The sequence below is a fragment of the Bidens hawaiensis genome, unplaced genomic scaffold (assembly GCF_021521415.1).
Source record: "Bidens hawaiensis isolate Kalapana, Puna unplaced genomic scaffold, B.hawaiensis_p1.1 tig00038007_1, whole genome shotgun sequence".
Classification (NCBI taxonomy): domain Eukaryota; kingdom Viridiplantae; phylum Streptophyta; class Magnoliopsida; order Asterales; family Asteraceae; genus Bidens; species Bidens hawaiensis.
The window spans coordinates 129,397-143,482 of NW_027496644.1; the positions used below are offsets into that span (position 1 = coordinate 129,397).

Genomic DNA, 14,086 nt, shown 5'->3' on the forward strand with positions numbered 1-14,086 from the left:
TCTCATCCATTCTTTTGGTTATCATGGCTAACAACAAGCCCGTTTGCTCGAGGAAGAGGTCGAGGCTCATTCAAAAGCCATGGACGAGGTCGCGGAAGAATTTTTGGATGAGGAAGAGGTGGTGTCCAATGTTACAATTGTAACAAATTTAATTGAGCACATAAGTAGAGACTGTTGGAATGAGCCTCAAGAAGGAGCACGCGTTGAAGGAGAAAATGAGGAATAAGAGGGCCATGTGCATATGGCATCTGCATGTGAAGAAGAAGATGCACTCATGGTTCAAGCCAACAAAACCGTAAGAGATGTGTGGTTGCTAGATAGCGGTTGTTCAAACCATATGACAGGGCAAAAAGCCTTGTTTGAAGACATTGATGGCACCAAGAAAGTAAAGGTCGAATGGGGAATGGAAAGAAGATTCAAGTGGAAGGAAAAGGTACTGTGAGGCTCAATGCAATGACTGGGAAACGCAAAGTCATTAGAGATGTCCAATTTGCACCAGAGTTCGATTACAATCTCCTAAGTGTAGGACAATTAATGACAACCGGACATAAGTTGTTGTTTGATGAGGGAGTATGCATGATCATAAACAAGAACACTAATAAAGTTGTTTGCACCATTCCAATGCCAGGAAACAACTTCCCACTTGACATTTCAAGAACTAATGAAGTTGGGTTATCTGCAATAAATGATGAAACTCATATTTGGCATTTGAGGTATGGTCATTTGCATGAGAGGAGCCTTCAAGATTTGAGTCAAAGGGAATGGTGTATGGTTTGCCAAAGGTAAAGTATTGGGATGTGTGAGGCTTTGAGCAACGAAAAAGGGAACATGAGTCATTTCCATTGCATGGGTCTAGAACAAAACAAATACTTGGTCTAGTGCATGCAGATGTGTGTGGTCCAATGCCAACTTATTCTCTTGGAGGTAATAAAATGTTCCTTTTATTTACCAATGACTATAGCTGGATGACATGGGTCTATTTTTTAAAAGAAAAATTGGAATTGTTTGACAAGTTTAAGTTGTATAAGGATATGGTTGAGACTAAGACGGGGTTGAAGATCAAGGCCCTAAGATCGGATATAGGAGAGTTTATATCTCATGAATTCATGAATTTCTGTGCAAATCAAGGCATAAGAAGAGACTTAACCGCTTTGTATACTCTTGTAGAATGGAGTCTTAGAGAGAAAGAACATGACCATAGTTGAGATGGAAACTAGCATGTTGTATAAGAAGAATCTTAGCAAAGGTTTTTTGGAGAAGCTATAGCCACAATCGTCTATATCATAAATTTGTCACCAACCCTTGCACTTGATCAAAGAACTCCATATGAAGTATGATTTGATCACATACACTTTGTTCATTATCTAAAAATATTTGAATGCGTTACTTATGGACTAGAACATAAGCAAAATAGGAAAAAACTGATTAAAAAACTAATGTATTTTATTGGTTATTCACCAAATTCAAAAGCATACAGACTATATGACTCTACACCAAGAAGTGTTGTCATAAGCAGAGATATAACATTTGATGAACTGGCTAAGTGGAGTTCAAAATGTGAAGGAATGCGTGAACTACCAAATGACTTCATATAAACCTAACAAAACAAACCTCGAACTTTAATCATTTGTTCCTCCTTTACACTATAGCATACTTGCTTCACCGATTCTTTCTCAGCATGGCTTCAAAGTTAAGTACGGGAGAACGAATGCTAAGTTTGAAGAATCGGTGAAGCAAGTATGCTATAGTCAGTTGTAAAGGATGAACAAATGCAAGAAGAAATACAATTCAAGATTAAGGGGGTGAATGGAGAGTTAATCTTGATTTGTTAAGTGATTAAAGTTCGAGGTTTGTTTTGTTAGGTTTATATTAATATTTGTTTAGTATGGTATGAATAATATGGATTATTTTATAATAAGTTTGTCTAGAATATATATTGGGGTGACAATAATCACTTAATAAATCAAGAATAATATAGGTCCCGTGACCAGATCAAACAACACAACAAATTAAGTACTAGTCGTTTTTGGATAAACCTCACAACTAGTTGGCGGAAACAACTAACTAGACCGAGATATCGGATCTTGTGGTGATATCAAGTGGGCCGAAAGTTTTGAGAGGGGAGGGAAGTAGAGAGAGTTTGTAAGTATGTAGAAATAATAATGCAAAGGGTTACTCTTGTGTATGCTATACACACACTATATATAGTGTGTGTATTATCATACACTCTTTCATATATAATAGCCCAATGGGCTTCAATTACAAGAGGCTCGGGCCCAAAACATACAACTGTAAACAAACATAAACGTAAACTAATACGATACAAATACGAAAGACTTAAATAAACAAAACCGGTCCTTCCAATTAAGTCTTCAAATGATACCTCAATGGTCATCTGGGATTCTCTGATATATATAAAACACATTATTTTATAAATTAATCAATTCCAACCCTTAATAGTTGTGCAAGCAACCAAAGTTGACTGCAAAATTGCAAATAAGTCAACGTCTATCATTAAGTACAAGCATGTGCGTGGCCCACAAACTTCTAAAAGAACATGGAGCGATGACTAAATCGGTTATTATTATACTTACAAGATGTTATGATATGCCATATATCCTCCACTGTATGTCTGCATGTGACTCTGAACATCATCTTACTCCAAAATGGAAACCAGTTTTCTTGTAATTTTTACATTCCTGTACTTCTTGCAAAGGTTTGGCACATGCGGCAACACCATGATTACGTCTTCTTCAAATGTTACATGTATCGAAAATGAGAGGCGGTCCCTTCTTGTATTCAAACAAAGCCTCACAGACAGATATAATCTTCTGTCAACATGGAGAGGAGTTGAATGTTGTGAATGGCACGGAGTTGGGTGTGACAGCCAAAATGGTCATGTTGTTAAACTTGATCTACGAGCTAAAGTGTCTTTCGACATGATAATGTCCAACAGTAAAATACAGCAGCTTGAAGGTACGTTGAGTCACTCGTTAATGAATTTGAAGCATTTGCGTTACTTGGACTTAAGCATGAACTCATTTTCGGGAAGCATTCCTAAATACTTAGGATCTTTTAAACATTTGGAATACCTTAACATGTCAGGCTTAAGTTTCGAAGGAGTAGTTCCTCATCATCTAGGAAATCTCTCAAGGTTGCAATATCTTGATCTTAGGAATTCTTTTTACATGGGCAACACCTATAGCGATTATCATCAGACCCTTCCCAATTTTATTGCCCCAGGTTCAATGTATATCAAGGATGATTTGGGATGGGTGTCTTCATTATCGTCATTAAGGCACTTGGACTTATCAGGGATAATAATAGGTAAACATATAGATTGGTTCCATCCAGTTAACAGGCTCTCGTCTTTGCGTACATTGAACCTGGCAGATTGTGATATCAAAATCCCTTCCATTGAATTTGTCAATTTTACATCTCTTAATTCACTCGATCTCTCTGGCAATTACATCAATTCCACCATTCCTGTCTGGTTATCAAACCTTACTGATCTCATGCATCTAAACCTTCAATCTAACCTAATCTACGGAGAAATTCCTGAATTTTTAGGAATGTTCAGTGCTCTTGCTTCCCTAAAACTCTCGCTAAATTCCTTTGATACTTTGATACCAGATCATTTATGTAATTTGAGCAGCCTCGTTCACCTGGACCTTTCCGAAAACATGTTTTCTGGTCAAATTCCCACAAGCTTTGGTCTACTCTTAAGGCTAGAAGACTTATACCTTCATTTTAATCAATTGAGTGGGAACATTCCCTTAAGTCTTGGGAAGCTTTCAAAACTCAAGAATCTAGATCTCTCACTTAACTCACTGGCCGGGGTTCTTTCTGAAACACACTTCACCATGCTAAACAATCTAAATAATCTGGTTTTGTCGTCAAATTCGTTAGTATTAAATTTTAGCTCTCAGTGGATCCCTCCCTTCCAACTGCAGGTATTTTATGCAGCTTCATGCAACATTGGACCCCACTTCCCGAATTGGTTTCAAACACAGACAAAACTTCAAAGGATAGATCTTTTTAATTCGAGTATTAGAGATACTTTACCAGAGTGGTTTGAGAACATTTTGTCTCATATTCTTCACTTAGATATGTCAAATAACCAGATCAGTGGCAAAATGCCACGAATTCATTTTGATAGCAGCAACCAAATGGAGGATGGAATCCTTAAATTGAACTCAAACAAATTTGAGGGATCAATAGCTACATTTCCATCAAATGTGAAATTCTTGGATCTCTCAGATAACTTACTATCTGGAAATGTTCCTCATACGGATGGAACAACGAACCCACGTCTGGAAGTTGTTAATCTCTCAAAAAACCGTTTTGCAGGAAGCATTCCACTACACTTTTGCAAGGTTCTTAGCATCCAGGTTTTGGATTTATCACAAAATAACTTTTCTGGATGGCTTCCAGGATGCTTAGGAAACTCGATTAATTTGTATGTGATAGATGTTGGAAATAACACCATAACCGGCAGTGTTCCAAGTTCATTGGGTTCTCTAGAACAACTTTACTCATTGCATTTGCAGGGCAACAAATTCGAGGGGGATATTCCATTGTCCTTTCAAAAGTTGACTCAATTGAACACTCTGGATATAGGTAACAATTTGTTCATGGGAACTATCCCTTTCTGGATTGGAGAAAAGCTATCTAACCTTGAAGTTTTGAATCTCCAGTTAAATAAGTTTAAAGGCAAGATTCCGCTACAGCTTTGTCAACTCAAAGCTCTTCGATATTTAAGCTTGGCACACAATAACATAACAGGGACAATCCCTCATTGCTTTCGAAATTTAAGTGCTATGACCACGACTTCTGATGATGGCACTTCCGTTATGAACTATGAAGAAAATATTTTGACTTCCATGAAGGGAGGGCAGTTGTTGTACACTACGACAATAAAATATCTTAGGTCCTTAGATCTCTCAAACAACAAAATTGTTGGAGAAATTCCCGATGCTTTAATGTACCTTGTGGGGTTGATAAATTTGAATCTTTCGGGAAACCTTCTAGAAGGACATATCCCAATGAGCATTGGAAATCTAAGGCAATTGGAATCTTTAGATTTGTCTATGAACAAGCTATCAGGTCGGATTCCCCAGAGTTTGACTAGATTGCACTTTTTAAGTTACTTGAACCTGTCTTTCAATAACTTATCTGGCCCAATTCCAGTTGGAAATCAGCTCCAGACTCTAAGTGATGTGTCGATTTATGAAGGGAACATTGGACTATGCGGGCCTCCCGTTTCGAGGAGTTGCAATGGAAATGGTGTACCATACAATCATGTTAGTGAGGATGAAGGTCAAGATGATCCCGCAGACGTGTGGTTTTATATAGGAATGGGCCCGGGGTTTGTTGTCGGATTTGTGGGACTAGTTGGGAGTTTGCACTTTTTCAAGTCCTGGATGTCGGCCTACTTTGAGACTCTCGAAATTGTTTATGGTTGGCTAAGGAAATCAATTCTACTGAGCCTGGCTTGCCTAAGGAGGAAAGTTGTCGAATGAGATACGTTCTCAAACACCAGTTCATGTAATCGTTAACATAAAGATTAATAAACAAAAACTCCTGTACAAGTTCATTTATGTTATCACTCAACATTCCAAAGTTTACAAAACCCGAGAGGTAAATTTATATAGATTTATGTTTCGTTTCATTGGTTTATCTAGTTAATTACTACTATCATTGACGTGCCTTTAAGCTAATGGTTCTACAAGAGGATACATACCAGAATAATGTGTTTTTATACATAATTTTATGCATGGATGTTTATTTAGAAATCTCCTTCGACTTGGTAATAGTGGGTAATAGTGGCAGTGCCAACCCGTTTAGTTTTCAGTTTGTGGGTAAAATATATACAAAAATATGAATTTAATGAATTTCTTCTGCTTATATGCTTTGACTTGGTTCTACTTCCTCTATTATTTTATTTGAATTTTAAAATTCTGTTACTTATTAATGACATTTAAATTCTAAAACAAATTTCGATGAGCTAAAAAAGTTAATAATAAACTGTTATTTGAAAAAGATATAACCTGTAAAGGAAACGGATAAGAAAGTTGAGGTGCAAAAAATTGCAGCCAGATAGCTTACAATTATCAAGTATGTGCGTGTGGACTGTGGCAGAGTCTCCTTGAAGACTTTTGAGTCTTTTGAGGATGACTCCAAATATGCTTGTCAAAGTCTTGTGGACTGATCTTGTATATATGAACCCAATTATTCTGATTAATTTTATTTATTATATGACATATATCCTCCCCAGCTTCTATAATTGAGCTTTATCCTACTCTAAAGTGGATACCAGTTTTCTTAAAATTTTTCACTTAACCATTGTTACATGTTAGCGAGACAATAGATGCATAAATACAAAATTATGCATTTTTAAACTTAAATGTTGATTATGGATGACCAAACTGTGACCAAATATCCTGAACGAATATACTGAAAATTATACCGAAAAAATCAGATGGTTTGTTAAGCTACCTATTTTCTGAGAACCGACTTTTTTGGTTAAAATTGAACTGAACCGATATATTACTGCACAACACAATTTTACTGAACCAGTATTATGACCAAACCTAACTGAACTGAAGCGGCCTATATATATAGTCATCGTGTTAAACGATATTACTCTCACTATCGTTTCACTACAACTATTTTAAATTGCAAATATGAAATCATATATTATTCAGTTTCAGTTTATAATAACTCTTACTGTTTTCTACAAAGAAATCAAGACTGATACAGAAGGATGAATAAGATAAAAGCAGTAGTTATAGTTACATGCGGGTTTTGGCATGGGCTGGTAGAAGAGTAAAAATAAGTTCAAACTAGAACAGTCAACTTTTAATTTCTTATCAGTTAACAGGCCGGGTCATACCAAGCAACTCTTTTTGTGGGTCTGGTAATGGGTCAAAGCAAGTTCGAGTAATAAACATGTGACTTCTGGTTCACATCAAGTTGACCTGGTAGGCAGGAACACTTAAATGTCCAAAAAAATTTAGAGTAAAGTAATTAACCAGGGATTTTACTAACATGATTCAGAGAGTTTATGTACTATATAAATTCTACTTCTATTTATTAAGTTATTATTTTTGCATTACATAAAAGAGTTTATAATATGCTATATCCTCCTCCCCTGCTTGTGACTTAAAACTTAATCCTACACCAAAATGGAAACCAGTTTTCTTGTCATTTTAACATTCATCTTCTTCCAAACGTTTGGCACAAGCATGATTACCACTTCTTCAAATGTTACATGTATCCAACGAGAGTGAAAATCTCTTATTCTATTCAAACAAGCCCTTACAGACTCGTATCATCTTCTGTCAACATGGAGCGGGCTAGAATGCTGTGAATGGCATGGTGTCGAGTGTGATAGTCAAAATGGTCATGTTGTTAAACTTGCCCTTCGAGCTCCATTGCAAGTAAACGCATTTTTGTTCATCGATAACTTAGGGCTCAAAGGAGAGTTGAGTCCTTTGCTACAGAACTTGAAACATTTGCGTTACTTGGACTTGAGCCTGAACACTTTCTCAGGAAACATTCCTGAATTCTTAGGATCGTTTGAAGGTTTGGAATACCATCTATCCAACTCTAAAGTGGATACCAGTCTTCTTGAAATTTTTCATTCAACCATTGTTACATGTTAGCGAGACAATAGATAAATAGATGCATAAATACAAAATTATGCATTTTTAAATATACATGTTGATTATGGATGACCAAACTGTGACCGAATATGCTGAAATTATACCCAAAAAATCAGATGGTTTGTTAAGCTACCTATTTTCTGAGAACCAACTTTTTTGGTTAAAATTGAACTGAACCGATATATTACTGCACAACACAATTTTACTGAACCAGTATCATGACCAAACCTAACCGAACTGAAGCGGCCTATACAGTCATCGTGTTAAACTATATTACACTCATTATCGTTTCAATACAACTATTTTAAATTGCAAATATGAAATCATATATTATTCAGTTTCAGTTTATAATAATTCTTATTGTTTTCTACAAAGAAATCAAGACTGATACAGAAGGTTGAATAAGATAAAAGCAGTAGTTATAGTTACATGCGGGTTTTGGTGTGGGCTGGTAGAAGGGTAAAAGCAATTTCAAACTAGAACAGTCAACTTTTAATTTCTCATCAGTTTTGTGGGTCGGGTAATGGGTCAAAGCAAGTTCGAGTAATAAACATGTGACTTCTGGTGCACAACAAGTAGACCTGGAAGGCTGGAACACTTAATGTCCAAAAATATTCAGAGTAAAGTAATTAACCAGGATTTTTACTAACATGATTCAGAGAGTTTATGTACTATATAAATTCTACTTCTATTTATTAAGTTATTATTTTTGCATTACATAAAAGAGTTTATAATATGCTATATCCTCCTCCCCTGCTTGTGACTTAAAACTTTATCCTACACCAAAATGGAAAACATATTTCCTGTTATTTTCACCCTCCTCTTCTTCCAAACACTTGGCACAAGAACCCTTACCGCTTCCTCAGATGTTACATGTATCCAAACGGAGAGGGAATCCCTTCTTCAATTCAAACACGCCCTTACAGACTCGTATCATCTTCTGTCAACATGGAGCGGATTAGAATGCTGTGAATGACATGGAGTCGGGTGTGATAGTCAAAATGGTCATGTTGTTAAACTTGACATTCGACCTCCATTGCCTGTAAATGCATTTTTGTTCATCGATAACTTAGGGCTCAAAGGAGAGTTGAGTCCTTCGCTACAGAACTTGAAACATTTGCGTTACTTGGACTTGAGCCTGAATGCTTTCTCAGGAAACATTCCTGAATTCTTAGGATCGTTTAAAGGTTTGGAATACCTTAACTTGTCGCACGCAGGTTTTTATGGAATAGTTCCTCATCATCTAGGAAATCTCTCAAGGTTACAATATCTTGATTTTAAGAATGTGTTTGAACAGTATGATTATCATCATAAACCTGTGGGTTATAGTAAATCCTCACAAACAAGCATAGATGATTTGGGATGGGTGTCTTCGCTATTGTCATTAACATACTTGGATTTATCAGGGATAACCATTGGTAACGATATTGATTAGTTACATCCGGTTAACATGCTCCCTTCTTTGCATACATTAAACATGATATCCTCAGATATCAATATCCGTTTCATTAAATTCGCCAATTTCACGTCTCTTAGTTCACTTGACCTCTCTTACAATGGCATCAATTCCACCATTCCTGTATGGTTATCAAACCTTACTACCCTCACACATCTAAAACTTGATAAAAACCAATTCCATGGTAAAGTTCCGGATTTTTGGGAAGGTTCGACGATCTTGCTTCCATCGACCTCTCAGACAATTCTTTTGATTCTTCGTTGCCAGATCTCTTTTGTAATTTGAGCAGCCTCGTTCATCTGGACCTTTCTCAAAACAAGTTTAGTGGCCGTATTCCCGCATGCCTTGGACTACTCTTCCGGTTAGAGGCCCTATATCTTTCTATTAACCAACTGAGTGGGGAGATTCCCATAAGTCTTGGAAAACTTTCAATGCTCAAGAGTCTAGATCTCTCCTACAATTCATTGGTCGGGGTTCTTTCTGAAAATCACTTCACAACGCTAAAGAATCTTAATCATTTAGAGTTGTAGGCGAATTCATTAGCATTGAATTTCAGCTCTCAATGGATTCCCCCCTTCCAGCTGCAGACATTTGTGGCAGGTTCCTGCAACATCGGACCCCACTTCCCGAATTGGCTTCAAAGACAAACAAGTCTTCAGAGGTTAGATATTTCTAACTCAAGTGTAGATACAATACCTGAGTGGTTTGAGAACACCTTAAATCAAATTTATTACTTGGATTTGTCCAATAACAAGATCAGAGGCAAACTTCCAAAATTTCATTTTCTTAGCAGTAATGAGACATATGATGGGATCCTTTTGATGAAGTCAAACAAATTTTAGGGATCACTAGCTATATTTCCATCAAATGTAAAAATTTTGGATCTCTCAGATAACTTACTGTCAGGGCATATTCCTGAAACAGATGGAACAGTGAACCCAAGTCTGGAAGCTATTAATCACTGGAAGCATTCCAGTACACTTGTGCAGGGCTACTAGGATCGAGGTTTTGGATTTATCACTGATTAATTTGCAAGTGTTGGACCTTTCAAATAACGCCATAACCGGTGTTGTTCCAAGTTCATTGGGTTCTCTTGGAAGTCTCTATTCATTGCACTTGCACAACAATAAATTTGAGGGGAAAATTCCGCTATCTCTACAGAAGTTGACATGGTTGGACACAATGGATATAGGGAACAATTATTTAGTGGGCAGTATCCCTTTCTGGATTGGAGAAAACCTATCAAGCCTTAGAATTTTGAATCTCCAGTCAAATAAGTTTACAGGTAAGATTCCGCTGCAACTTTGTCAACTCACTGCTCTACAACTTTTAAACTTGGCACAAAACAATATAAGTGGGAGGATTCCTCCTTGCTTCCGTAATTTAAGTGGCATGATGACCACCGATCCAGTTAACTTGGAATACTATTCAGTTAATTACTATACAGAGAACATTTTGGCTTCCATGAAGGGAATTCAGCTGGTGTACACCATGACAATAGGTTATCTCAAATCCTTAGATCTCTCAAGCAACAACATTACAGGAGAAATTCCAGATGCTTAGATGAACCTTGTGGGATTGAAGAACTTGAATCTTTCAAGAAACCAACTCAAAGGACACATTCCAAGGACGATTGGAAATCTAAGTCAAATGGAATCTTTAGATTTGTCAATTAACATGTTGTCTGGTCGGATTCCACAAAGTCTGATTAACTTGAACTTTCTAAGATATTTGAACTTGTCGTTTAACAACCTATCGGGTGCAATCCCGGCTGGAAATCAGCTGCAGACTCTTGTGGACCACTCTATTTACGATGGGAATGACGGTCTATGTGGACCACCATTATCAAGGAGTTGCAAAGATAACAATTCATCATATAATCATGTTGGTAAACATGACGATCAATATGATGATGAAGGCTTGTGGTTTTATTTTGGCATGGGCCCAGGGGTGGTTGTTGGATTTATAGGACTACTTGGTAGTTTGCATTTCATCAGAAGCTGGAGGGTAGCTTACTTTGACATGCTTGAAAATGTTTACGGTTGGCTAACAGTGTCAATTCTAGTGAATCTTGCCCGCGTAAAGAGGACATTTAATGAGCAGGTACATTCTTGGATTCACATACACCAGATTTCAAGTGATTGTTAAAATTAAGATGAGCAAAAAGTTTATTCCATAATTATATATATGTTTTCCACATAGCATTCCATTTATACAAGCATAAAAGATTGTCAAAATTACAAGTCACTGCAAAGGTATTGTTCTAGATATTTACCACTCATGACTTTGTTAATGTTATTCTGATATTTGTAGATACCCTTCTTTAGTGGATGTGTTCAGGGATGATGAAGTTACATCATGGATATCGAAGATACTAGAATATTCTGAAGTATGTTTTTCAATGTTTTTATTGTTGTTAACACTGCTGTTTCAAGAAATGTTCATCTCATCATGTTTGTGTAAGAACTTTGTATTTCATAGAAACAAAGTGTGTTATATATTGTGCAAGATTGAATATTCTATCATTTTGTGAAAATTTATCTAAAATTTTGTTCATGTATATTCTCATTAACTGTCATAGGTATATATGATAGTACTCATGTTACCACTTATAAGAAACCGACCCAAATGAATCAGGAACCTATATGAACTTTTTGTTTCACAAATCAACTGATTTCTTGAAGAATGGGCCATATTTCCCAGTCTTGAATTTTATACATAATTATAATCTTTTTCGTGATAAATGAATATCATTATACACAGAGATAATGATGTTAAACTTGTTTCGACATTCAAGTTAAACTTGACCCTTATCCCATTTTGGCCCGTTTGCTCAATCTGCTTATCTTAATATGATTAGTTAAAAGCCATTATCAATCCCTATCAAATATCTCGCCAAATTAAAGGAAGAACGAGCAAGCTTCTTGAACTATCTGAATTTGAAAGTACACATTACAACATCATTTATCAACGAAGCATTCATGTTCAATGTTTCAGGTGCATGAATCAAATAAAACTCCACAAAATGTTTAATATAGTAAAGATTTGTAATTAACTTATATAAAAACACTGAAGGATTTAAGATATGACTGAAACATTTTTATGTACCATCACTGTTAATACCCATATGTGTAGCCCCTAGCTATTTGCAGACTTTTGATTATCTATGTTGATAATAGAATAAAATATATGCTCCATAAAGTCTCGTACGTCATATAAACAAAGAAAATATTACTCAAGCTATGTTTAGGCTCCCGTGGAATCCCTTAACTGAAAATTTTGATGGTCATTCATGCTAGGGAGCACTAGTATTACCTGTAACAAATTATTGGGGAGCATACTTATAATGTTAGAAAAGTAGAGAGCAACTATCAATACATGTATACCAGACTTGTAATTAACTCCTATTATCTATTAACATAAGCAATATGCGTATGTTACGTGTCCAGACTTGTACCTTTTCCAGCACAAAAGCCTTATTTGCCAATGCAACCTGAACAGTAGGACCTCCTTCGACTTGGTCAACTTATATAATGCTCGGTAATATGAAAGCCAAAAAGACACCATGAAATATGTAGAATTTATAAAAAATACAGCATTATGTTCTGGGTAATAGCAGCCGTGTCAACCAGTTTAGTTTTTTGGTTTGTGTTGTATGTTTGTTGGCATCAGCATCAGTTGTTTTTATCCCTATTGGCTGTGAGTTCACATTCAAAATCCAATTCGTTCTTCAAAACCTTGGTACTGATGAATAGGATGTTCTTCATTGGATGTTATTTTTCTGTAAGATTAACTGATAAACATACTTGTAATAAACAAATGATATGCTGATCAGGGCAAAAAAAATAAATTTTTCTGTGTATTCTTCCGTATTTAAAATCAGAAGACAAGGAGTACAAATGATGCGGAAATGGAACACTTATGATTAATCAAAGACCATAATCGAATCAAAGGTTCTAAGTAATAAATATCAATAAAAAACTGAAAAACAAACAACCATGTGCTCCTATTTATACTAAAAAATTAAAATAAGATACTCAAAGGTCACAGCGTCAAATCTGTTTAGTTTTTAGTTTGTGTTTTATTTTGTTGGTCAAATAAATGAAGACCCTCCAAAAAAGTACGAGCAGGTAGACCAGTCCGACCCAATCTGTTTTGAATTTTAAACAAGTCACTCTACCAGATATCAACTACAACTAAGCATCCAAGCGATTGATATCATCATTTGCAGACTTTTGTGGATGGACGTTAACAATCGAAACAACAATGAATATCGGCATCAGCATTTATTGATTGTACGTACAAGTTTCTAAAGCTTTGTGAAAAAACTCTTACATTTTGTATCCTGACTGGCTGCAATTTCACTATCAAAATCCGATTTGTTCTTCATATATTTGGATATTTGTGAGTAAGAAGCGCTTAAAGCTGTTTAGTATATATGACCTTAAAAAACAGGCAGACCACAAAGCAGCTCAATACAACAACAAACATCTAGTAATAATCAACAATACATCTTAAGAATAGCTTTATGCAAAAACATACATCAAAGGTAGTAAACAGATTACGAAGCATATCATCAAGCACCAAATTGGTTCAAACATTTCGTCAAACAAGTGGTGACTGGTGAGCACCCTCAAACCTTTCAAAAAGTAAGAGAAACGAGGTAAACAGAGAGCAAATGAAAAGATAATTAAACGATGACCATCAATATTAATGACCTTTGGTGGCAGTCACGAACGAGGGGAGTTATAAATTTTTATCAAGTTCCAATGTTCCATGTTATTGTGATTTTGCACTCTAGAAGCAAATATTTTCCCTCTTTATTAATCTCGATTTCTTCTGTTCAATGCGCAAATGAATTGTATAAACACACAAAGTACACTTGAAAACCTAGTAGCGAGATCTATAAAATTATGAAAGAGAACGAAAATGATGAATGAAATCGCGAGAAGTGTAGTAGCCG

General features: G+C 35.9%; 2 protein-coding genes and 1 pseudogene across 2 annotated transcripts; all 3 read left to right on the forward strand.

Annotated features, from left to right (window-relative positions):
* Window positions 1-396: 396 nt before the first annotated feature.
* On the forward strand, window positions 397-786 carry LOC143589895 (uncharacterized). The gene has a single exon (XM_077070524.1). The coding sequence runs from the start codon at window positions 397-399 to the stop codon at window positions 784-786; it is 390 nt and encodes a 129-aa protein (XP_076926639.1).
* A 1,689-nt stretch (window positions 787-2,475) lies between these two features.
* Window positions 2,476-5,790, forward strand: LOC143589892 (receptor-like protein EIX2). Its single transcript, XM_077070522.1, has one exon. The coding sequence runs from the start codon at window positions 2,667-2,669 to the stop codon at window positions 5,520-5,522; it is 2,856 nt and encodes a 951-aa protein (XP_076926637.1). The 5' UTR covers window positions 2,476-2,666; the 3' UTR covers window positions 5,523-5,790.
* Window positions 5,791-8,200: 2,410 nt separating this feature from the next.
* Window positions 8,201-11,485, forward strand: LOC143589891 (receptor-like protein EIX2; annotated as a pseudogene).
* Window positions 11,486-14,086: the final 2,601 nt, after the last annotated feature.

Excerpts from the sequence above, each read along its gene's own strand:
- LOC143589895 (XM_077070524.1), top strand. The coding sequence starts at position 397 with ATGGGGAATGGAAAGAAGATTCAAGTGGAAGGAAAAGGTACTGTGAGG.
- LOC143589892 (XM_077070522.1), top strand. The coding sequence starts at position 2,667 with ATGGAAACCAGTTTTCTTGTAATTTTTACATTCCTGTACTTCTTGCAA.